Genomic DNA, 25467 nt, shown 5'->3' with positions numbered 1-25467 from the left:
TTTTGTATTTGTGTAGTGTTCTGTCTATTTTTTCAGAAATGCCTCTAACATAAAGAATAGCAATAGTATTCTTGAAATCTTTTTTGTTCTTACTGGTATCTCTGTATCTTGTGAATAGTTTTGTAATATTTTTTATAAATGTTTGGTTGATGATCTTGTATTCCTGGTTCAGAGCTTGTTCATTTGAACAAACAGTTTGAGCTCTGTGTTGAAGGGTGCTTATGACACCTAGTTTTTGTGTTGGGTGGTGGTAACAATTTTTGTGTATATACTGGCCTGTGTGTGTATGTTTGCAGTCGACTGAGAACGAGAGACAGCCAGAGGGAAGACGTGTGACGAGTGTGTCTAGGAAAGGAAGAGAGTTGTTTTTTTTCTATTTCAATGATTAATTGGATACGTTTGTGTTGTTTGTTTAGATGGCTAAGTAATGTATTTAGTGCTTCGTGGCCGTGGGGTCAAATGGCAAAAATATCATCGACGTATCTGAGCCAAATTTTAGGCTTTATGCATGCTGCCTCTAGAGCACGTTGCTCAAAGTCTTCCATATAAAAGTTAGCTATTGGGGGGAAAAGTGGTGAGCCCATGACTGTACCCTCTTTTTGAAGGTAAAAATTGTTTTGCCACACGAAATATTCGGAGCGGAGTACGTGGACACAGAGGGTCGTGATGTCGTGTGGAAATATGTTCTGTAAGAGCAAGATTAGTTTTAAAAGAGGTATACCGTGAGTAGACATATTGATACAAAATTAATAACGGAAAAAACTCACGTACAAAGCTTATTTAATAGTATAATTTTCGCCTGTGTGTCACAGGCATCTTCAGTACATTAAGCTCAAATTAAACAATAACTGACAATTCCAAAAAGTGCCACCTAAGTAGCTGGTGTAAGATAACTAAAAAGGTCAATAACTTTCCTAAAAAAAATTAAATAAAATAAAATAAAATAAATAAAAAATAAATACAATAAAAAGTTAGGAAAGATTAGCTGATTTGTAAAATACTATCTCCCATAAAGGGGATAGACGTAAGCCGTCGGATCTGTTTAAGTTAGGAGAATGAAGTAGAGTTTCACATGTTTCTTTATAAAGGCATTCCATGAGAAACTGACTTTTGTGAAGAACTCTTGTCTTTCTCCAATGAACTCTGTGAAGATGGCATGTTCTGCAAGTCCAGACTTTTCAGGTTTAAAGTATTCAATATAAGATTGGTATTCTTCTAGCCGAATAGAGGCAGATCTTCCTGTTTGTGGATTATCTTATTTCGGACAAACGGGAAGATCTGCCTCTATTCATCTAGAAGAACACCAATCTTATATTGAATACTTTAAACCTGAAAAGTCTGGACTTGCAGAACATGCCATCTTTACTAGACACAGAGTTCATTGGAGAAAGACAAGAGTTCTTCACAAAAGTCAGTTTCTCATGGAACGCCTTTATAAAGAAACATGTGAAACTCTACTTCATTCTCCTAACTTAAACAGATCCGATGGTTTACGTCTATCCCCTTTATGGGAGATAGTAGTTTACAAATCAGCTAATCTTACCTAACTTTTTATTGTATTGATTTTTTTTTTATTTATTTATTTTTTTTTATTTATTTTATTTTGTTTTATTTTTAGGAAAGTTATTGACCTTTTTAGTTATCTTACACCAGCTACTTAGGTGGCACTTTTTGTAATTGTCAGTTATTGTTTAATTTGAGCTTAATGTACTGAAGATGGCTGTGACACACAGGCGAAAATTATACTATTAAATAATCTTTGTACGTGAGTTTTTTCTGTTATTAATTTTGTATCGAAGAGCAAGATAGCATCATTGATCAGGACATTGGTGAAAAGGGAAGTTATGTCAAAGCTGACTAATAAATCTTGGTCGTTGAGTGTGTAATGTTTTTAATTTTATTTATAAATGTGTATTTTTTATGTAGGAAGGGGACTTATCTACCAATTCCTTGAGTGTGGCTGCTAATTTTTTGGCTAAGTGATAATTTGGGCTGTCGATTCCTTCAACAACAACATTTTTTTTTTTTTAAACATTCAACAGCAGCTGAAGGAAATCAGAACTGTACGAATCCAGAAGAATATTAATACATGAGGACTTTAGCAGTTTATTGTAGTTGTATATTATTTTATTATTTATTTACATATTTTTATTTATTATTTTTTTTAATTTTTTTATTTTATTTTTATTTATTATTTTTTTAATCTTTATTTTATTTTATTTTTTTGTTTGATGTTATTTTATTTAATTATCGCTAGAGGTCAGGCTAGGAAAAAGATTAATTAACAATGTAGATTCAGTTTACCAGTAATAAAAATAATTAATAATCTTTTTAACATGTGTGTTTTTGTGTCCCTAAATCTATTAATAATTTGGAAGAAGATTATTGATAGACTAATGATAAGGTAAGCTTAATGATGTAGTGCTGTTATAGTAGCATGTACACTACTTGAGGGTACATATCAGGAAATTGATGATGATAAATAATAATAATAATAAAAAAATTTATTTACAAAGAAAATTCTCTCTCAGCACACCAGGAAAACCACATTGTCACAAGTCTGCCATAGACCACACTGAGAAACGCTGCTCTAGATAATCTGAAATCTTGTTTTAGAGACCAAATAAACTTGACATGGTACTTTTCAAGCTATGTCATTTCTAATAAGCAGGTTGGTATTATACTGAGTGAAGAAAATCATATACTATCTCAAGACATTCACAAACATCCATGCCAAAGTGGAATTCAAATGAAAAACTGGAAAGCGAATATGCTATCCACTCAGTAACCAGGCTAACATTAACCTTATCTTTCATAATGCCTACAGGGAATCAGGGAGACTGGGAAGCATATCCACCCAAGTCAATACTCAAGCAACGATGTTCAAAAATGTTGTCAGATCATAATGAGGTGTTTGGCAGTTTTCTCTGCAAACTGCCAGGAAATCAAATCCAAAGTACCATGCCAAACTGTGCAGAAAATTCTTCAATAACACCTTGCTCTGATGGATTTACTAACTGTAATTGTTGTAACTTTATAATCTCTCTCTCTCTCTTTCTCGATAAAGCTTCCTTTATTTCTCCAAGTATGCAAAAATTCAATGTTTAAACAGGAAAAACTACAGACAGGAGTAAATCATATTGAGGGGGGGAAACCAATCACCCTGTTCTCAGATTAAATGTTATTGCATGATTTAGGTATACCATTCACTTATAACTTGTGAATCCTAACTGATCATGTTATGAGAAGATAATTCAATTAGTTGTATTAGATACATGTAGTGACAGTTTTACATATTATAACTGATGGTCAGTTATTCTGGAGTCAGCTGTTCATTGCATTGTTCTTGTATAAGAATAGAAAAGGAACCAATATTCATAAACTGTTTCATTAATGTTATAAAAAATGTGAAAGGACTGTTATAGTAAAGTTTCATTTATATTTTGATCTTCTTTAATACAGTAAATAAAATTCTGCTATGGAAAATAAACCTGGTTTCTTATTTTCTGTTCTACTTGAGCAATGGGTTTCTAAGCAATAAGCAGAGCAATGGGTTTCTAAGCAATGAAAATAATCTAAACATTCCTTCCATTTTCAGCTTAAGTTTTGCAACACCCATGCCACAATAAGATACAAAATGTGGTTTATCGCAGCAAAGGTTTTTCCAACTTAGTCATAAAGTACTACATAAATATAATATATTTATGGATATGTTATCATCTTGCTTGTTTTAACTAGAAAGTAACATATTATAGGTGCAATTTTAAGCTTAATGAAAAATTATTCTTGATAAGTAATTAGAGAACAGAACTATTTACCCTTTCTTCACATACTGGTATACAGTATTTCTTAGATATGGCTTAAAAATACTAATAAAGTGCCAGTCTGTTTTCTGCTGAACTTCTCCTAAAACAAAACAAAACTCATTTTCAGCTATGATTTTGGAAAACTAAATCTATAAAAACATATAAAGGTAAAATAAATTTATACAGGACAAGTAACCATATTCAACTGTCATTAATCACTTTGCTAATAGCACAATTATTTGTCCTGATATTATGATTTATATGACCATCTCCATCTAAACACTCATTATAGAAGGATCTCTCTCACCAGCAGTTATTCACACAAAACTATCATATCACATCATGTGCTGTCCTTAAACTTTCCTGATAATTTAATCAACACTCCTGAGATGATTAGTGTTTTAAACACTAATAGTAAATAACAGTGAAGCTTGAGCACTGCAAGAGTTGGTGTATGAGGAGAATTAGAAAGTGATATCATGAGCAAAACTATGAACAGGGTTTAAAGTCAGTGAGAGAAGGTAGTTTTATATATACAACAGGAATACAGTACAGGGGTGCTTAAGGGTCAAAGCTGTATAACTGAGAGGAGACCTCCACATAGCCTTTAAAGGAATGCGGAGAACCGACCAGGGCTTCTGACCTAATGTCCAATCCTCACCTTCTCGTGGTGCACCCTGTTGGGTATCTACTTTGATACTGAACGAACGAGGATGGGCTGGCAATTTGGGATTTAGCCGACCAAATTGTATTCTTATTGGTTAAACCAAAATAAAAAATGATGGTACAGCATGACAAAATTTCATGCCGGCTGAGGCGTCGCCCAGTTAAACAAGGCCCCCCGTTGTTTTCGCCAGGGAACCAGGGCGAACAGCGAAAAGTCAGCTACTGGAACAAATCTGAAAACAAACCCCAACTCAACATCACTAGAGTTAAAGATCGGTACTATCAACGTAAGAAGCCTGAATGGCAAAGAAATGGAGCTAGCTGAGGAATTAGATAAGTACCAGATCGACATAATAGGAGTGACTGAAACAAAAAAGACCAAAACTGGTGAGATCTTTCTGAGCAATAAATACAAAATGTTATATTCAGGCAATGACAATCAAGGAAAAGAAGGAGTAGCCATAGTATTCAACACAAAATACGAGGCTAATCTTCTTGAATGGCAGGCAGTCTCAAGTAGAGTAATGTGGGCAAATATGAGAATGGGGAACTGGACAATGAGACTTATTTGTGCCTATGGTCCCACAGAAGGTTCTACTAAGGTAGAAGTGGAGAAATTTTTTGAGGCTTTAGAAAAAGCAACTGACACAATGAAAAAGGAAAAGTTGGTCCTTGTTGGGGATCTAAATAGTGGAGTAGGAAATGATTGTGAGACATACAAAAATATTGTGGGAAAATTTGGAGAAAAGAGCAAAGCTAATAATAATGGCAAATATCTGTTGGATTTCTGCTCAGGACATGGACTAGTTATTACTAACACCATGTTCCAACATAAAAATGTGCACAAATTCACATGGAGAGAAGAGGCTAGGAATAAGAAAAGTCTCATTGACTATGTTATTGTTGATAGTGATGTTTTCTCCCTGGTGCAGGACACCAGAGTGTACAGAGGATTTGAAATTGGAAGTGATCACTATTTAGTCTTGAGCAGGATAAAATTGAATTTCATATTGAAAAGAATAACATGTAAGAAAGTTTTAAAGCGAATAAAAGTTGAGCAGCTCTCAGATGTGAACTGTAGACTAAAATACAGAAATATTATTGAAAAGAAAATGAAAGAGTTTGAGAACAGGAATCAAACCTTGGAGATTCAGTGGCAAACTCTGAAGGAAACATTGATTGATTCTGCCAGAGAGGCATGTGGTGAGGTTGTGTGCAAGGATAAAAAAATCAGAACTCCCTGGTGGACACAGGAAGTTAAAGAGGCAGTGAAGGAAAAGAAGAAAGCATATCAAAAGTTCCTGGCAAATAAGTCAGCTTTTACTCTTACAGAATACAGAGACAAATGTAAAAAAGCTAAACAGTGTGTAAAACTAGCTAAACAAAAGTCATGGGAGGACTTTGGTAAGAATATAAAAAATAAATATCAAGAAGGTGGCAAAATATTCTGGAGGTTGTTGAAGAAGCTTAGGAATGGAGGAAAGAGTGCTGTAAAAGGAATTAGAGATGATAAAGGTGAAATGAAAACAGGAGAAAAAGATATCCTTGAAGTATGGAGTAATTACTTTGAAAAACTGCTAAATGAAACAAGCAGTGATGACAGCACAGTGATAAAAAACACTGACCAGGCATGCAGTCAGGAATACATATCCATACTTGAAGTAGAAAAAGCCATCAAAGGCTTGAAATGTGGAAAGGCAGCAGGAGTAGATGATATTCGACCAGAAATGCTGAAGTATGGTGGTATAAGAGTCTTACAGTGGCTGCACTGCATAGTTCAGAAAGCCTGGACAGAGGGGCGAATTCCCAATGATTGGAGTAGAGCTCTCATAGTACCCATATATAAAAAGGGAAATAAAACTGAATGTGAGAATTACAGAGGTATTTCCCTACTGAGTGTTCCTGGCAAAATCTATGCAAGTATACTTGAGAAACGGTTGAGAAGAATTGTGGAAGAAAAGCTTGGTGAAGAACAAGCGGGATTCAGGCCAAATAGAGGCTCTCAGGATCAGATCTTCACTTTACGACAAATAGTCGAGAAAGCATGGGAATATAACAAAGATCTGTATTTAAGTTTTGTCGATTTGGAAAAGGCATATGACAAGGTGCCAAGAGAGAAGCTATTCAATACGCTGCAGTTATATGGTGTCAATGGGGCATTATATCAAGCAATACTTAGTCTTTATTTGAGTTGTGAGTCAGCAGTTAGAATTGAAGGAAGTACAGGAAGATGGTTTAATGTTAAATCTAGTGTGAGACAAGGATGTACATTATCCCCTCTGTTATTCATTATCTATATGGATCACATTATGAAGGAATGTGGTATTAAACCTGATATCAAAATTGGAGATGTTAATGTCAGCTCTTTGCTTTATAGCTGTTGTAATAGATATGGTATGAAGGTCAGCAATCAAAAGACAAAGACAATGAAAATAGGCAGAATCATTGAAAATGTCAACTGTGTTGTGAATGGAGAACCTGTGGAACAAGTAAAACATTTCAGCTACTTAGGCACAATTTTTACTGAAGATGGTAAACTAAATATAGAAATAGACAACAGAATCAGCAAAGCTGGTATTGTGGGAAGTTGATTGAATAAATTCATATGGAATAAGAAAGAAATTATTTGGAACACTAAATTAGCTGTATACAAGACTGTGTTCAAACAATTTTAACTTATGGATCTGAGAGCTGGGTCAGAAGTAAAACACTTGACCAAAGACTAGAGACCGCAGATATGAGAGTCCTGAGAAAGATTAGAGGCGTGAACAGATGGCATCAATGGCAATATCATATTAAAAATGAGGATATTAGGAAAGAACTTGACATTGTCAGCATCCAGGAATGCGTTAGCAGAGCTAATCTCAGATGGTATGGTCACTTAAATAGAATGGGAGAGGAAAGATTAGCAAAACAAGTGTTCTCTGCCAGGTTGGCAGGAAAACGACCCAGAGGAAGACCAAGATATAGGTGGATTGATACGGTACAAAGTGCCTTAGACGATAGAAATATAAGATCTGATAATATTGGAGTCTTGACAAGTAACAGACTGATTTGGAGGAAAATTGTAGATAGGAAGTTAGTAATGATGTAATTTTTTCATGTAGTACTGTCATATCCTGTACACCCCTTGTGGGTACATGGCAGGAATTTGATGATGATGATGAATACGGTACATGAAATAAAAGTACTGAGGCATGATAGAAAAATCTGAAGAGAGGAAACCCTCCACCATAACATACAGTAAACATTCCAAGAGAAAACTGGGAATTCACTTAAAAAGGATGTAAGGCAGACAATAACATGGCAATTTACTGAGAAGTCCTTGATGCCAAACCCTACATAAATGCTTGGAAATGTCAAGTGCAACAGCACAAGGTTTTCCAAACCTTTCCCTGGCATGTGTACAGAAGTGGATGATATAGGTGAGGAGATCTTATCCATATTATGCAACAAGTTGTATCATTGTGATTTTTTCCTGTGGGGTCTGAATCTAAAACACAGAATCTAAAATCACAATGATACAAACAACTTGTTGCAACAGACTTAAAACGAAGATTAAAGTCATTGCATCCACTAACGCCAAGACTATATGGCTCTCCCAAAGTTCATAAAAATGGAATACCGCTGCACTCTATAGTTGATGGAATTAATTCTACCACATACTTATTATAGAACGTCTCCTTAAGGCACACATCTGTAATTCAGATACCTACATAAGAAATTCACAACATTTCGTTGAAAAATTGAGGGATATCTCGATCTCCTATACAGCCATTCTTGCAAGCCTGGATGTTACATCATTATTTACAAATGTTCCAGTAGATGAAGTAATCAGCATTTTGAGAAACCTCTTCCTTCAAGACATTACTTCTCTTTTCCATTATTGCTTAAAATCTAATTTTTTCTTATGGAATGAAACAATCTACCAACAATTAACAGGCCTTGCAATGGGAAGCCCTCTTTCACCCCCTTGTGCAGATCTCTTTATGGAGAAACTTGAAAGTGAAATTTTGTCTCAATTAGACCCTAAACCCACAGTGTGGTGGAGATATGTGGATGATATTTTTATTATATGGAAAAACACAGAAAAGGATCTTTTTGATTTTCTTACCAAGATCAACTCCTCCCATCACAAAATAAAATTCACTTTAGAACTTGAGAAGGACAAACAATTACCATTCCTGGATACTTTAGTTAAGAAACAAATGGATGGCACACATCAGCCTTATAGTCTATTGCAAACCAACCAACACAGGTCGATATTTGCACTTCACATCTTCGCACCACATTTCCCAAAAACTAAGCATCGTACACATGCTAAAAAATAAGGCCTCTCGCATCACTACAGAGGATAAAGATCTCAAAGATGAACTATCCCTGATATCAAAAAACCTTATAGACAACATTTACCCAAAAAAATTGATTCATAAGATACTTTTCTGTGATTCCCACAATGACGATCTGAAGAAATACATTATAATTCCACCGTCGCAATTCCTTATACTGGGACAGTTTCCAAAAAGATTGCTACACTCCTCAAGCCACATCGAATATGAGTGACTTTTAAACCTTAAAAAACTAACTGCCAATTCTTAAGATCTCCGAAAGACAGTCATGCTTTCTTCAAATATCTCGCCATCTATAACATAGCCTTCTCATGCGGATTAAACTATATTGGTCAGACCTCTAGAAGTTTGGAAAACAGAAAAAAAGAACATGTAGGAGATGTAAACAATAACAGAGACGACAATTTGGGGTTAGCACTTCATTTCTCCGGGACAAACCATACCATAGAATGTGACAAAAGCTCCATTCCCTCCGTATCATAAAAGAAGCCATAACAGTTATCTTTTCTAAACACAACCTAAATAGAAACAAAGGATTATTCTGGGGGTGCTTAAAGGTCAAAGCTGTATAACTGAGAGGAGACCTCCACACAGCCTTTAAAGGAATGCATAGAACCGACCAGGGCTTCTGACCTAATGTCCAATCCTCACCTTCTCATGGTGCACCTTGTTGGGTATCTACTTGGATACTGAACGAAAGAGGATAGGCTGGCAATTTGGGATTTAGCTGACCAAATTGTATTCTTATTGGTTAAACCAAAATAAAAATGATGGTACAGCATGACAAAATTTCATGCCGGCTGTGGCCTCGCCTGGTTAAACAAAGCCCCCGTTGTTTTCGCCAGGGAACCAGGGCGAACAACGAAAAGTCAGCTACTGGAACAAATCTGAAAACACACCCCAACTCAACATCACCAGAGTTAAAGATCAGTACTATCAATATAAGAAGCCTGAATGGCAAAGAAATGGAGCTATCTGAGGAATTAGATAAGTACCAGATCGACATAATAGGGGTGACTGAGACAAAAACTGGTGAGATCTTTCTGAACAATAAATACAAAATGTTATATTCAGGAAATGACAATCAAGGAAAAAGAAGTAGTAGCCATAATATTCAACACAAAATACGAGGCTAATCTTCTTGAATGGCACGCAGTCTCAAGTAGAGTGATGTGGGCAAACATGAGAATGGAGAACTGGACAATGAGACTTATTTGTGCCTATGGTCGCACAGAAGGTTCTACTAAGGTAAAAGTGGAGGAATTTTTTGATGCTTTAGAAAAAGAACTGACACAATGAAAAAGGAAAAGTTGGTCCTTGTTGGGCATCTAAATAGCAGAGTAGGAAATGATTGTCAGTTATACAAAAATATTTTGGGAAAATTTGGAGAAAAGAGCAAAGCTAATAATAATGGCAAATACCTGTTGGATTTCTGCTCTGGACATGGACTGGTTATTACTAACACCGTGTTCCAACATAAAATGTGCTCAAATTCACATGGAGAGAAGAGGCAAGGAATAAGAAAAGTCTCATTGACTATGTTATTGTTGATAGTGATGTTTTCTCCCTGGTGCAGGACACCAGAGTGTACAGAGGATTCGAAATTGGAAGTGATTACTATTTCGCCTTGAGCAGGATAAAATTGAATTTCATATTGAAAAGAATGACATGTATGAAAGTTTTAAAGCGAATAAAAGTTGAGCAGCTCTCAGATGTGAACTGTAGACTAACATACACAAAGATTGTTGAAGAAAAAATGAAAGAGTTTGAGAACAGGTATCAAACCTTGGAGATTCAGTGGCAAGCTTTGAAGAAAGCCCTGATTGATTCAGCTAGAGTGGCATACGGTGAAGTTGTCTGCAAGGATAGAAAAATTAGAACTCCATGGTGAACACTGAGAAAGATTATAGGTGTGAACAGATGGCATTAATGGCAATATCATATTAAAAACGAGGATATTAGGAAAGAACTTGACATTGTCAGCACTCAGGTAGTAAGGTTACTTAAACAGAATGGGCGAAAAAATATTAGCAAAACAAGTGTTCTCTGCCAGGATGGCAGCAAAACGACCCAGAGGAAGACCAAGATATAGGTGGATTGATACGGTGCAAAGTGCCTTAGACGATAGAAATATAAGATCTGATAATGTTGGAGCCTTGACAAGTGTCAGACTGATTTGGAGGAAAATTGTAGATAGGAAGTTAGTGATGATGTAATTTTTTTCATGTAGTACTATCATATCCTGTACACCCCTTGAGGATACTTGGCAGGAATTTGATAATGATGGATTAATTCTGCCTGATATTTGGTAGACTCTCATAAGATCTTTAAGCATGCCAGAGTTAAATCTTGCTTCTAATTACAGAATGTTCCTCCATAACAACAGTTGACATCATACACGCTCCATGCATGTGATGTACACGTTCTTCTGTTTTTTGTAAAAAAATACAATTGTATTCAGTTCTTTCCTTCATGAACAGTTTTAGTGTTTAAATTTTTCTATTTTAATATTTTAATAGTTTTAATATTTTTTACCCTGAAGAAGCCAAACAGCTAAGTTGGCGAAACTTTTCGGTATTTCTTACTTAGTTTCAAATAAATTTGACTTATATAAGCCCAATTGAAGTCAATCCTTTCCAAAATCAGAAATATGTATCTTCCTATTCGACAAGATATATCTTCACCTCCAGCATGCCTCCAGATAGTCCCCAGAACTAGTGGAGAAGACTGGAATGAACTACAAACAAGTACTCAATAACAGATCCAACTATCAAACTACTAGGATTCAATCTACCTCGACACCTCTAGAGTCAAATAAACATATTTAATGCTGGATGAGGCCACTGTGCCCTCTTATTACATCTCTGAGGACTTTCAGTCACCCTTTTGCATGTGTGATGCTGTGTAGACTATGCATCATATCACTGCCCCATACACTCCTTTCCTGAACGCCTCAGGAACTTGCATTTACTCCCAAATAGCCCCATCAACTGGTTAATTGAACTGTCAGTCTGTAAATAGTTTTGCTCAATAATTTCTTGTATTCCATCCATATGATAAATAAATGTCTGACCTTACTGCCATCCTATGAAGTAAGTCCAGATGGAAATTTGCTGAACGTAATTTATTGGACATAATACATATAATGCAAAGACATTGTAAAAATATCGTTGTTTAATTAAACTTCTTATTGAGTCTACTATTAAATCTTGCTTGCTGCACCTTTCTAAATCTACGTTATCTCATTTAAACTTATCTTCTTAACTTTGATTATTCTCTTATCCGTTTGGCCGCAAATATTAAAGCTCACGTGTGCAAGGCTCACAGAACTAAGAAATCGCCTCAGGCTGGAGCTAACCTCTTTGTCTGATCTACTGGTGTTTATTCTAAACAGAATTTTGGAAAATTTGTTTGATTTCTAGTTGTGCCACCAAAATACATGGATGGGAGGCGAATGTCCCTCCAAAGAAAGATACACAGTAAAACACACAGAACTTTCCTCTCTTAATAATAATTAAATCTAGCGGCTTAACCCTTCTAATTTACAGTCATGGCAATATCTACCTTAAGGCACACAGATTCGAGTTTAATGAGTAGTGCATTGGAAAAATGAATCAGGCAAGTTATTTAAACAAGAAAACAATTTATTCATCACTAATGAAATACACAAAAGGTCAATTATAAGTTCCAAGTAGATTTAGCTTCTATGCTTCAAATAACTCAAAAATTATGTTTACATTTTGTCCCTCAACACAATTACTTCTAGTAGGACCATGTGTCTAAAACATTAACTTTAAATATTCTTAAATTATCCTCAGATAAACATTTGTAAGTTTATGCAATAGCTGCAACATTAAACACAAGATGTATTACCTATATTTCTAAACTAGGCTTTCTCTCACATAAGATAAAACGATTCAAATATCAGCATTAGGCTTAAAGTCCTCAAGTATCCTATCTAAACAAAACCTTAATTAAACACCGTCACAATCCTTTTTTTCAAGTTAAACAATGGAAAGATCTTACTTGAACATAAATCTGGACTTCTCTGAATGATCCTTGAAATCATCCCTTTCGGTTACCATTCGTCTTTTGCACTGAACTCGAGTACCTTTTCTGGGGCTTGTGAGATCGCTCTTTATTATCAGCGAGCATCAGGAACTCGGTGGCTTGGAAACTCAGCATCTAATCTCTTCTAAAACTACTAATCTTAGTCACGTTGCTCTCTTGGCATTTTCTGCCTGGAATATAGGCCTCTGATGGTGATCACAAATCATCTCCCACAATGTTAGCAAAGCTCCACTGCCGTTGCGTACATCGTAACCTCAGGTCGGAACTCCACGTGACTTCATAACTTCTCACTGACCCAAGAACGGGAGCACCACTCCGGAACAAACTCAAACTCCACAACCCGCATGCCTGACTAGTGTGATGAATAACCCGAACAAGAAAATCCCCGACTAGCGACCCTCTATTTATCCAGCTCTGATGACCTTGGGTTAGCTTACGTTGTCATCCCCTGGGTATTTCGATGTTCTGCACCTGCCACCTTTTCCAGTCATTGCATTAAGGCAGGAAACCCCCATGAAATGTTGACCTTCGTGATGGTAGTTGCCCCAAGTCATAGCTTAATACGATAATCCATCTGGAATTATTGCTGACTAGAGGATTCTTTTAGACACAAATTATTTTACACTTATTTTCTTTTGTTCTAATACAAAACATTTACAGGCTACAATATACAGTTATTCACAATTTATAAATTCCAATTCATTAAACATAAAAATGTTTACTATTAAATCACAAGTATTTTTATTGGAATCTTGTTTACCAGTAAAATCGGTATATAAGGCGTTTTGCATAAATTTCCTTGTATACATGATTTTACAACATTAAGTCTGACACATCCTAAGATGAAATATGCATCAGAATAATGTAAATCATACTTCCTACATTTTAACTATTAAATCTAGAACCATTTGAAGTTTAAAAATAATTATTTCACTTACCAGTTTCATATCTATAATTGGTATTTGTTGCCAGTGTAAAGACTACAACTGGGCTACTCTCTGTTCCTCTAAGCTGAGGATCCATACCTACTCTTCCTAAAAGCTTGACATTATTAAAACCTATAATAAAGTTTGAATTTTTCTATTACACACTTTAATATTTGAATAAATTTACACCACTAAAAAAACTTCGCTCAAGTAAAGAAAAAAAATGCATAAAAAATCTGTAACAATTAAACTCACAACATATTCAGAAATTAAATATCTAGAAAGCAGCCTAATACAGAAGATTATCATCAGAATTTTAAAACTATGGATTACTTTTGCAATGCCACTTTGATGCCTGTGGCTATTTAATATTCTTCAGTTCTTAACATTTTATATTTTTTCTTTGCTCATGCAAGATTATTCTTATATACAAAATTTGCAAAATGAAAAAAAAAAAGCATCAAATGTCCAATTAAAACACATTACCATGTTATAGTCAACCATTAAAATAAATTTCACTTCTTCCATATATTTTTGCAGAAATGTAAGACTGCAAGTATCTGATCTTGACTTATTAGCTTGAAAATATGTATACATCTTCAGCAAAACATCTCAGCTCAAAAAAACATACATATCATATCAACAATGACACTTTAAAAATGAAAATGCTATCAGTGTCAATTCAAACATGAAACATTGATTGCTAAATCAAATATATTAATTTATTCAAACTTTTTTTAAAACATATAATATTTTCTATATACTAATGCTAGAAGCATCAGGAATGAGAGGGAGGAGCTTCTTGCATTGGTTAGTGAAACCTTTCCAAAAACTATAGCATTAGTGAGACTTGACTAACAGCAGATGACATAGCTAAAAAGATAGAATGTGATGGATTTTGCATTTTCAAGGAGGATAAGAGTAGACAGGACTATGGATGGGGTACTGCTGATGATAGCAGATGAACTGTAGCCAAAAAAAAAAGAGTAGGAGTCAGTCAAGAAGACAGCAGTTCTTTTAAGTCAATGTGGTGTAAGACTGAGTTCAATAGGACAAAATCTAAAACTGTTTGCTGCTATAGGCCAGGGATGATGTGAAAGATATGTATCAGCAGATTAGTTCAATGAGTGCAAGTCAAATAATTATTATGGGAGGACTTCAACTTTGGAAACAAACTGGAAGGAGCAAAGATCACATGGTTGGAAGGAAACAAAATTTATATACTTACTGAGAGATAATTACTTGGAACATCAATGTGATGGAGGGGACTCAGTGTACAAGAGTGTTGGATCTGATCAGAAGATTTGTCCATGAATAAGGTGGTTAACATTGCCTCCAACTGGGGAAAGTGATCATGTGGTGTTGAGTTGGTGTGGAAATTCCAGTTAAGAAAGGGTATATGTGGAACTATAAGGCAGGTGATTATGACATACTTAAAAGGCAGCTTAAAACATTCATTGTTCACAGTGCATTGGGGATAGTCATGGGATATCTGGAGGAAAAAATATCATACTGTATACCCAAGGTCAAGAGGGTAAATCAGATAGGAGTTATATGGATGAGTAGTAACATTAAGCATGAGCTGCAAAAAAAAAAAAAAAGAGAGGGAGAGAGAAAGAAAACAAAATAGAAAACAAAAAAAAAAATAAGGTAAAATCAGATACTGAGAAAATAGCCATGCAGGTAAAAGGAAATCTCAGACAGTTTTTTATGTGGCAAGTAGGAGGAAAATGACTATGGAAGGATAACTTGAATGAGTGCATGCAGTAGAGAGGTAACAGAGATAGACAAAATTGTTGAGTTACTGAGTGGCTCATTTTGCAAGGTGCATATCAACTAAGTGAGGGATATTGTTATGGCAGAGATGACACTGATGAAAGAACAGAGAATGTGAGAATGGAGGTTGATGAATTGGAGGCACTTAGGATATTGCAGAATCTTAATGCAAATACAGATATTGGTTTGCATTTTAACAGAATGTGCAGGGTAATTGCCGATGACTTTGACTAGGGTGTTTACGTCTCAGCTCTAGCAAAGTCCCAAGAGAGTGGAAGGAGGGCAAAATAATTCCTTTCCATAAATAAGGATCCAAGTCTGCAGTAGCAAATTATAGACCAATAAGTATCTCATGAGTGGTGGTGGTAAAAGTAGAACTGGAAATGTTGGTCAAAAGAAGAGAATTCAGAAATGGGTGGATAAGAATATGATACTCTATGAGAGGCAGCATGACTTAGTGAAGGGTCTTGCCTTAGTAATCTACTAACCTTTTACAAAGAGTGACATCTGGGTTGGATGGGTGAGGGATGGCTATATGATACTGCAACAAATGAGGATGATGAAACTAGTGATATGGATAAAAGGACCGCTGACGGACAGATACCAAAAGGTAGTATATGGAGAAGCAGAATCTAGGAAAAGGCAGGTGACTAGTGGTGTGCCACAGGACTCTGTGCTTAGACTAGTGTGTTTAATTTGTACATAAATGATAAAGGAAATGATTTTAAGGGAGATATTCAGTTGCTTGCTGATGATGCAAAGTTGGGTAGGGTAATAGTTAATCGAAGTGATGTAGAGGCTTGCAGCATGATTTAACCACATTATCAATATGGATAAAATACATCACTCTTCATATAATTTGTATCCATCCTATATTTCAATGTAATATCAATGGTATTACAATTTTAATGTGCGCTTCGCATCCATGGTAACTTTTACATGTATGGCTGGTTGGGTTCAATAGGCTAACAGTAATATATGTCAATTTAATGTTGAAAAGTGTAAAGTTATGCATTTTGGGATACAAAGATTACAACTGTGTGCCATATTAAAGGAACTATACTCCAGGAAATTGAAGTTGGAGATTTGGGGAAGTAGTAGAGAGTTGAAGTTTAGAGAACATATTGCTAAAGTAGCAAGGGTAGCTCACAATATTATTTGGCTATTAAAGAACACACTAACAAGCAGATATAAGGGAGTTATCATTCCTCTCTATAAAGCCTTGATATGACCACATTTAGATTACTGTGCTCAGGTCTGGTCACTTGAGTTTCTTGGGATGAGGAAGTGATAGAAATATCCAGAAGAAAGTGACCAAGATGGTGAGTGGTCTATGGAATGCTTCCTATTAGGATAGATTGAGGATTTGTGGATTGCAGAAGTTGGTTCATAGGGGGGACATAATAGAAAAATTTATATTACTTCAAAAATTTTAAAGGACTGATGCATCAGAAATATTTCAGCACTTGGCTAGAGGAGGCATAACAAGAGGTCATCCCAGGAAGTGGGTAAGAGAGAGGGTCATTAACAAGGGCATGAGGACTAGATATTTTGATTGGAGAGTGGTGAATGGAATGAATTGCTTGAATCAATCCATTCCATTCACCATGAAGGTGCCTGTGCAATAATAGTCAATTACACTAAAACTTATTTTAATATCATACAAAAGATTTTAACACAGTAGTGTAGTTTTGTTTTGTTCATTTCATAAACTTTGCAGTGTTCAAATATCCAAGCTACAAAATTATACATACCTAATGCCTTAAACAATGATCCTCCTTGTAATATTTAAATAAGAGCCTCCCTAGACTGGAGTTCAAATCCTCTAGGACACAAACCTTTATCAGTGGCTTTTCAACATTGAAGAAGAGTTAACTGGTCTCATAGAGAGGTAACAAGAATATAAAATGTGCCTCAAATATGTTTCTTCCATTGTTGGAATGCTTCCTGGAAGGCACTTTCTGTGTTGAAAGTGCCTTCCATAGTCATTTTTCCTCCTACTTGGCACATAAAAAAACTGTCTGAGATTTCCTTTTGCCTGGCGTACAGCTCTCTTATCGCATTTTCCTGAATTTCCTCTATAGTTTGGAAACGTCATCCTTTCATAGTGGTTTTAAGTTTGGGAAACAGGAAAAAGTCTGCTGGAGCTAAATCCAGAGAATAAGGTTGATGGGGCACAACAGATGTCTGATGTTTTGCCATATAACTGCAGATGAGGAGCGACATGTGAGCTGGCACATTGTCGTGGCGCAACATCCAATTTTCCCATAATTTAGGCCTCTTCCTGCACACAGCATCCCTCAAACACATTAAAACTTCCTGGTACAACTCTTTGTTTATCATCTGACCATGTGGTACAAATTCATAATGGACAATGCCTTTCCAATCAAAAAACACAACCGACATCACCTTGATCTTTTACCAACTCATCCATTGATGCTTAAACCACTCATAATATGTTTTGGGTGGATTATCCGTAAACATAATTTTTGTTTTCTTTTAGGAGTCCATTTGGAATTCAGATCTATTCCCCAGATTTATACAAAAGGACTATCAAGTGTGAAGTTTCTAAACCCATGTTTATTGGGACCTTTTTTTTTTGTTAGTTATGACATGTAGAATAAAGTTTATGATGGTTTGAAATCATCCTATATATAAATAAACCCTATTGCAACCTCTTGTGAAAGGGCCCATTTATATACAGCACATTAGTACTGTAAGTAAGAAATGGTTAAAAAGAAAGAAGGCACCTGCTCATTGCATCCACAATGAGTATCACGCTTTTGGCATTTTTTATAAGTTTGTATTATTTGAAATGTGTGCACAGTATCTTAAGATTGGACACAGTAAGAAGTTATACAGTATTGTTAGAAGTTGTACAGTGAGAAGGCATGTCTTCTGTAAGTGGATCTTTCTTGCAGAGAAGGAGGCTATGCATGCAATGTGCTAATGCTAGGAACGTCTTAGAGGTGTGAAGTTAACCAGAGAAAAGAGAAAAAAACACAAGGCATATTCAAAAAAAGACCAAACTTTTTAAATAGCAAGCCAAATGGCACAGATAGTGCATTGCAGCTACTGAATGCACATAGTAGCAGATTTGAACAACAAACTGCCATTTGCCCCATTCTGCTAAATTCTGATCTTGCATAGAGATTTGGGTATTATCAAAGGTAATAGGAAGGTGATGTGGTCTATCTTGTACAGAATAAGACAGGATTGTGTGTTGGTAGCATTTAAGTTGGCAAGGTTGTCCTCACTCCACTTAAATATGGTCAGATTATAGTTTTGGATCAGACTATGAGGTTATGGAATTGTCTTAATTACATGTGTTCTTATGGCTAGTTGGTCTGTTTTATGGGATGAAAATCCAGAGTATCTGGGAAGAAAATACGAGGCATGTTCAAAAAAAAGACCAAACTTTTTAAATAGTGGCAGGATTGAACAACAAACTGCCATTTGCCCCATTCTGCTATAAGCATTAGTCGTTGAGTTACATCTGCTGAAGTGAGCACACACACAAGCTGTTCGTCAAATTAGTGAAAAGGTGACAGCAAAAGAGCTTGAAGAATTGTGTGTGTGCATGTGAAATTTTGCTGCAAACTTGGTAAAAATTTTACAGAGACATTTCAATTGCTGAATTAGAATAGAGGTATTTGTAACTAACCTCAATTATAAATACACTAAGATAAAACAACAATCATTAAAAAATTGATCCTCTGGAACAATTAACAGAAAATTTAATCATTTCACATAGAATGAAGGAATGAAATGCTTACCATAAAACTGGAAGACTCCACTCCAGACTTTCTCTTCATGCAAAAAGAGATATTTTCTGTTATTAACTAAGGGTCAAAGCTGTATAACTGAGAGGAGACTCCACATAGCCTTTAAAGTAATGTGGAGAACCGACCAGGGCTTCTGACCTAATGTCCGATCCTCACCTTCTCGTGGTGCACCCTGTTGGGTATCTACCTGGATAATGAACGAACGAGGATGGGCTACCAATATGGGATTTAGCCAACCAAATTGTATTCTTATTGGTTAAACCAAAATAAAAAAATGATGGTACAACATGACAAAATTTCATGCCGGCTGGGGCGTCGCCCAGTTAAAAAAAGGCCCCCATTATTTTTGCCAGAGAACCAGGTCGAACTGCGAAAAGTCAGCTACTGGAACAAATCTGAAAATACACCCCAACTCAACATCACCAGAGTTAAAGATCGGTACTATATCAACATAAGAAGCCTGAATGGCAAAGAAATGGAGCTAGCTGAGGAATTAGATAAGTACCAGATCGACATAATAGGGGTGACTGAAACAAAAAAGACAAAAACTGGCGAGATCTTTTTGAGCAATAAATACAAAATATTATATTCAGGCAATGACAATCAAGGAAAAGAAGGAGTAGCCATAGTATTCACACAAAATACGAGGTTAATCTTTTTGAATGGCAGGCAGTCTCAAGTTAAGTGATGTGGGCAAATATGAGAATGGGGAACTGGACAATGAGACTTATTTGTGCTTATGGTCCCACAGAAGGTTCTACTAAGGTAGAAGTGGAGGAATTTTTTGATGCTTTAGAAAAAGAACTGACACAATGAAAAAGGAAAAGTTGGTCCTTGTTGGGGATCTGAATAGAAGAGTAGGAAATGATTGTCAGACATACAAAAATATTTTGGGAAAAGTTGGAGAAAAGAGCAAAGCTAATAATAATAGCAAAGACCTGTTGGATTTCTGCTCAGGACATGGACTGGTTATTACTAATTTCATATTCCAACATAAAAATGTGCACAAATTCACATGGAGAGAAGAGGCAAGGAATAAGAAAAGTTTCATTGACTGTGTTATTGTTGATAGTGATGTTTTCTCCCTGGTGCAGGACACCAGAGTGTACAGAGGAGTTGAAATTGGAAGAGATCACTATTTAGTCTTGAGCAGGATAAAATTGAATTTCATATTGAAAAGAAGAACATGTAAGAAAGTTTTAAAGTGAATAAAAGTTGAGCAGCTCTCAGATGTGAACTGAAGACTAACATGCACAAAGATTATTGAAGAAAAAATGAAAGAGTTTGAGAACAGGAACCAAACCTTGGAGATTTAGTGGCAAGCTTTGAAGAAAATCCTGATTGATTCAGCCACAGAAGCATGTGGTGAGGTTGTCTGCAAGGATAGAAAAAAATCAGGATTCCATGGTGGATACAGGAAGTTAAAGAGATAGTGAAGGAAAAGAAGAAATCATATCAAAAATTCCTGTGAAATAAGTCAGCTTTTTCTCTTAGAGAATACAGAGACAAATGTAAGAAATCGAAACACTGTGTAAAACTAGCTAAACAAAACTCATGGGAGGACTTTGGCAAGAACATAGAAAATAAATATCAAGAAGGTGGTAAGATATTCTGGAGGTTGTTGAAGAAGCTTAGAAATGGAGAAAAGAGTGCTGGAAAAGGAGATAGAGATGATAAAGATGACATGAAAACAGGGGAAAAAGATATCCTTGAATCATCACTAACTTCCTATCTACAATTTTCCTCCAAATCAGTCTATTACTTGTCAAGACTCCAATATTATCATTATCAAATCTATCGTCTATTAAATCTATCATTTCTATCGTCTAAGGCACATTGTACTATATCAATCCACCTATATCTTGGTCTTCCTATGGGTCATTTTGCTGCCAACTTGGCAGAGAACACGTTTTGCTAATCTTTCTTTGCCCATTCTGTTGAAGTAACCATACCACCTGAGATTAGCTCTGCTAACGCATTCCTGGATGCCAACAATGTCATGTTCTTTTCTAATATCCTCGTTTTTAATATGATATTGCCGCTGATGCCATCTGTTCACGCCTATAATCTTTCTCCGGACTCTCATATCTGCAGTCTCTAGTCTTTGGTCAAGTGTTTTACTTCTGACCCAGCTCTCAGATCCATAAGTTAAAACTGGTTTGAACACTGTCTTGTATACAGCTAATTTAGTGTTCTGACTAATTTCTCTCTTATTCCATATGAATTTATTCAATTGACTCAAAAATGTGTGCTTTCAGAATTTCTAATTTATAGTTAATTTTTCAGTGTACCATAAATGAATTTATTCAATTGACTCAAAAATGTTTGCTTTCAGAATTTCTAATTTATAGTTAATTTTTCAGGGTACCATAAAACGAATTATATAATAAATCATACTTATCACTTATTTTATTTAATAATTTCTCTAATGTCTCCAATCCGATATTACTCTAACCCAGTGTTTCTCAACCTTTTTTGTACCATGCCCACCTCAACGTCTCAAAGATTTTGATGCCCCCCTCTCTAGCATAATAGTCATAATAACAGAAAAAGTATAATATAAATATGTATATGTACATTTTCTAATTGCCCCCCAAAATATTTAAAGTGCCCCCCTGTGGGGCATAAGCCCCACATTGAGAAACACTGTTCTATCCCATTCCAATTTAATACACTCTAAAATAGTTACTTTTTGGATGTACCATGTGGGCAAACTGTAGAAGCATATTTGTTCAGAGTGTCTATTTTCTACACAGTACAGTCACTCGACTTTGTGCAGACAGTGATGGATTTTTGTAGCTATGTAGATTTAAGCAAATTTAATGCTTGCAATTTTACAGGTTATGACTAGACAAAAAAAAAGAGAACAATTATCATGAGAAATATTACACGAGCAATTTCAGTACATAAAACCCTAGACTTTCCTATAAGGTTTAGGCAAAAATTTCCTATTCTAGAACTTGACATAGTTTGTTTATAAAATGTATGTATATGCAGTATTGTGTTACACCCTGAAATCTTGAGAATATAGAGTTCTCAGCTATCATGGTGTAACATGAAGAGCAAACAAATTAAAAACCCTGCATTAAAGCTAAAAGATTTAATCTTTTAGCTTTAATGCAGGGTTTTTAATTTGTTTGCTATGTAGATTTAAGCAAATTTAATGCTTGCAATTTTACAGGTTATGACTAGACAAAAAAAAAGAGAACAATTATCATGAGAAATATTACACGAGCAATTTCAGTACATAAAAGCTATGTAGATTTAAGCAAATTTAATGCTTGCAATTTTACAGGTTATGACTAGACAAAAAAAAAGAGAACAATTATCATGAGAAATATTACACGAGCAATTTCAGTACATAAAACCCTAGACTTTCCTATAAGGTTTAGGCAAAAATTTCCTATTCTAGAACTTGACATAGTTTGTTTATAAAATGTATGTATATGCAGTATTGTGTTACACCCTGAAATCTTGAGAATATAGAGTTCTCAGCTATCATGGTGTAACATGAAGAGCAAACAAATTAAAAACCCTGCATTAAAGCTAAAAGATGAATTATTTAAAAGAAAAAGAAAGAAATATCCTTGCATCCAATAAAATGTATAAAACATAAAGGTATTTGTTGAGCTAGCTAGCAAAAGAAAGAATATCATATTAATGTTGTAATATGATATTTATTTTGATATTCTTCTTGATATTTATTTTCTATTGTTACACCCTAATATCTTAAGAATGTAGAATTCTCAGCTATCATGGTGTAACATGAAGAGCAAATAAATTAAAAATCCTGCATAAAAGATAATAGATGAATTATTAAAAAGAAAAAGAAATATTCTTGCATCCAATAAAATATGTAAAATATAAAGGTGTTTGTTGAACTAACTAAAAAAAAAAAAAAAGGAGAAGAATATATTAATGTTGTGATATGATATAAAAGAGAAAATTTAACTAAATAAAACAGAAAAGGATTAGTCATAAGAGATGGTATGTGAGAGGCTAGAGATTAAAATATTAAGTAAATTCATAGAGAAATTTTGGAAAGGGGATTAAGTTAGAGGCTAGCGGAAGAAAAACAAGACTATCGCTCAGGGCTGATTCCCAGATTGAGACATCGTTTGGCTCGCCAACCAAAGGACGTTTGGCAGAAAAAAATGCCACCCTAATTGGTCGGCGAAGTAAAAACAAGTAGGGGACGGAGAAAAGAAGTTAAAGAGGGTGCCATTAGGAGAGCAAGTATAAAAGGGTTGGAAACCCCTCCTATAGGGCTTTTTGGTTTTTGTTTTGGTTCTGTTCCTGAGGAGTTCTCTACGAGCTCCGTGGCATAGGTTTCACGGGGTTTTCCTGAGTGGAGATTGGGGTTATATCTCCGTCGTCACAACATGGAAACAAGAGTGAGCGGGATTTCGATTCTGGATTTCCTATATAAGAAGTGAAGAATGCCATAGCATCAAAGAAAAGAAAGCATAATCTTTGTGTTTCAACTCCAGCGATAACCACGAAAAAGAGAGCTGTAAAGAAATAGATGTCCACGTTGCGAGTTGCACAGCCGTCAAATAGATGATTCAAAGTGTGTCCTGAATTACGAAAGTTTAAGACCGTGTAAGCATAGTTCAATTCCAAAAGGAACGTAGGAGTAGCAGATTATCGGAGAGGTTATACCAAGATAGTTCAATCAGAAAAAGGTAGAGGCCCATATGGAAAAATCAAGAAAGAAAAGTACTGTAAAATATATCTAATGTTAACTATAATTCGTCTGTAATAGTTATCATTATTCCAATACGGAAACAGAAATGAGCGGAATTTTGATTCCGTACTTCCTATGTAAGAAGTGAAGAATGCCATATAGTCAAAGAAAAGAAAGCATATTCTTTGTGTTTCAACTCCAGTGACAACTACGAGAAAGGGAAAGAAGTAAAGAAATCGATGTCCACGTCGCGAGTTGTACAGCCGTTATGTAGATGATTCAAAGTGTGTCCTAAGTTACGAGAGGTTAAGACTGCGTAAGCATAGTTCAATTCCAAAAGGAACGTAGGAGTAGCAGATTATCGGAGAGGTTATACCAAGATAGCTCGATCAGAAAAAGGTAGAGGCCCATATGGAAAAATCAAGAAAGAAAGGTACTGTAAAATATATCTCGTGTTAACTATAATTCGTCTGTAATAGTTATCATTATTCCAATACTGAACTGTTGAAGTGACCAAGGAAAAAAATTATACAAGGACTTTAGTATCTGACAGAATATAATGAAAGTAAGCTTGCTAACATGAATATTATATAAGTAATTACATGTCCTAAGAATTTTGCATGTCCATTGTAATGTATAGAAAATTTTGGATGTCATAGTTATGTGTTAGTGTAGTAAAAGGTTTAGTTAATCTACTTAAGTTTGGATAGTTAAACAGTGTGAATTAATCTTATATGTCCATGTCATGAAATTATGTGTAGAATGTTATAGAACATGATCATGATACCAATTATAGGATCATAGCCTAATTACTTGTGATTAGCTAATGTTAGTTTGTAAATATTTAGTATAGCATTGAATTGAGTAACCACAAAAACTGAATTGTACCATGTTAAAGATTTTAATAAACATTTGTTCAATGATAAAAAAGTTGTCTGAAATTGCTGTCCAATGCACCACTTGAAAAATACGAACCTAATCACACGGGAAATTAGTGTGTTAATAAACGAGATAAAGTGTCACGACTGCAACATTGTTTCACTTTCAGACATATTTTAGTTCTTTCTCTTTGTTTTTGTATATAATATCTCAAACTAAATATCCCAAAAGGCACAGTATAATACAAATATTAGGGGTACTAAGGGGAGAAATAACTGAAGTATTAGTAAATTTTTTGGTGATATCTCGAGAATAGATAATAGTATAACATAGATGAGAGGAAATCATTAGTTAGAACAAAAATCATAAAATGGGACACAACACTATATTCTTGCCAAAGTCCTCCCATGACTTTTGTTTAGTTAGTTTTACACAGTGTTTAGCATTCTTGCATTTGTCTCTGTATTCTTTAAGAGCAAAAGCTGACTTATTTGACAGGAACTTTTGATATGCTTTCTTCAT

At 35.1% G+C, this 25467-nt stretch overlaps 1 protein-coding gene across 3 annotated transcripts in view; it reads right to left on the bottom strand.

The window, feature by feature from the left end:
• The window catches only part of LOC150105050 (single-stranded DNA-binding protein, mitochondrial-like), an 89013-nt gene that overhangs the window by 26175 nt on the left and 37371 nt on the right, over nucleotides 1–25467 (bottom strand). For all 3 annotated transcript variants that reach the window (XM_090396115.1, XM_090396114.1, XM_090396117.1), the window contains 2 exons: nucleotides 13831–13950; nucleotides 3819–3906 (listed from right to left, as the gene is read on the bottom strand). In XM_090396115.1, the coding sequence (XP_090252241.1) occupies nucleotides 3819–3906; nucleotides 13831–13950 (208 nt within the window). The remainder of the gene's footprint in view (nucleotides 1–3818; nucleotides 3907–13830; nucleotides 13951–25467) is intronic.

Source organism: Typopeltis vanoorti, chromosome 7 (genome assembly GCF_054136105.1).
Source record: "Typopeltis vanoorti isolate ZY-2024b chromosome 7, IOZ_Tvanoo_1.0, whole genome shotgun sequence".
Classification (NCBI taxonomy): domain Eukaryota; kingdom Metazoa; phylum Arthropoda; class Arachnida; order Uropygi; family Thelyphonidae; genus Typopeltis; species Typopeltis vanoorti.
The sequence above is the reverse complement of the archived record's forward strand: the minus strand, read 5'-3'. Positions and strand labels throughout refer to the sequence as shown.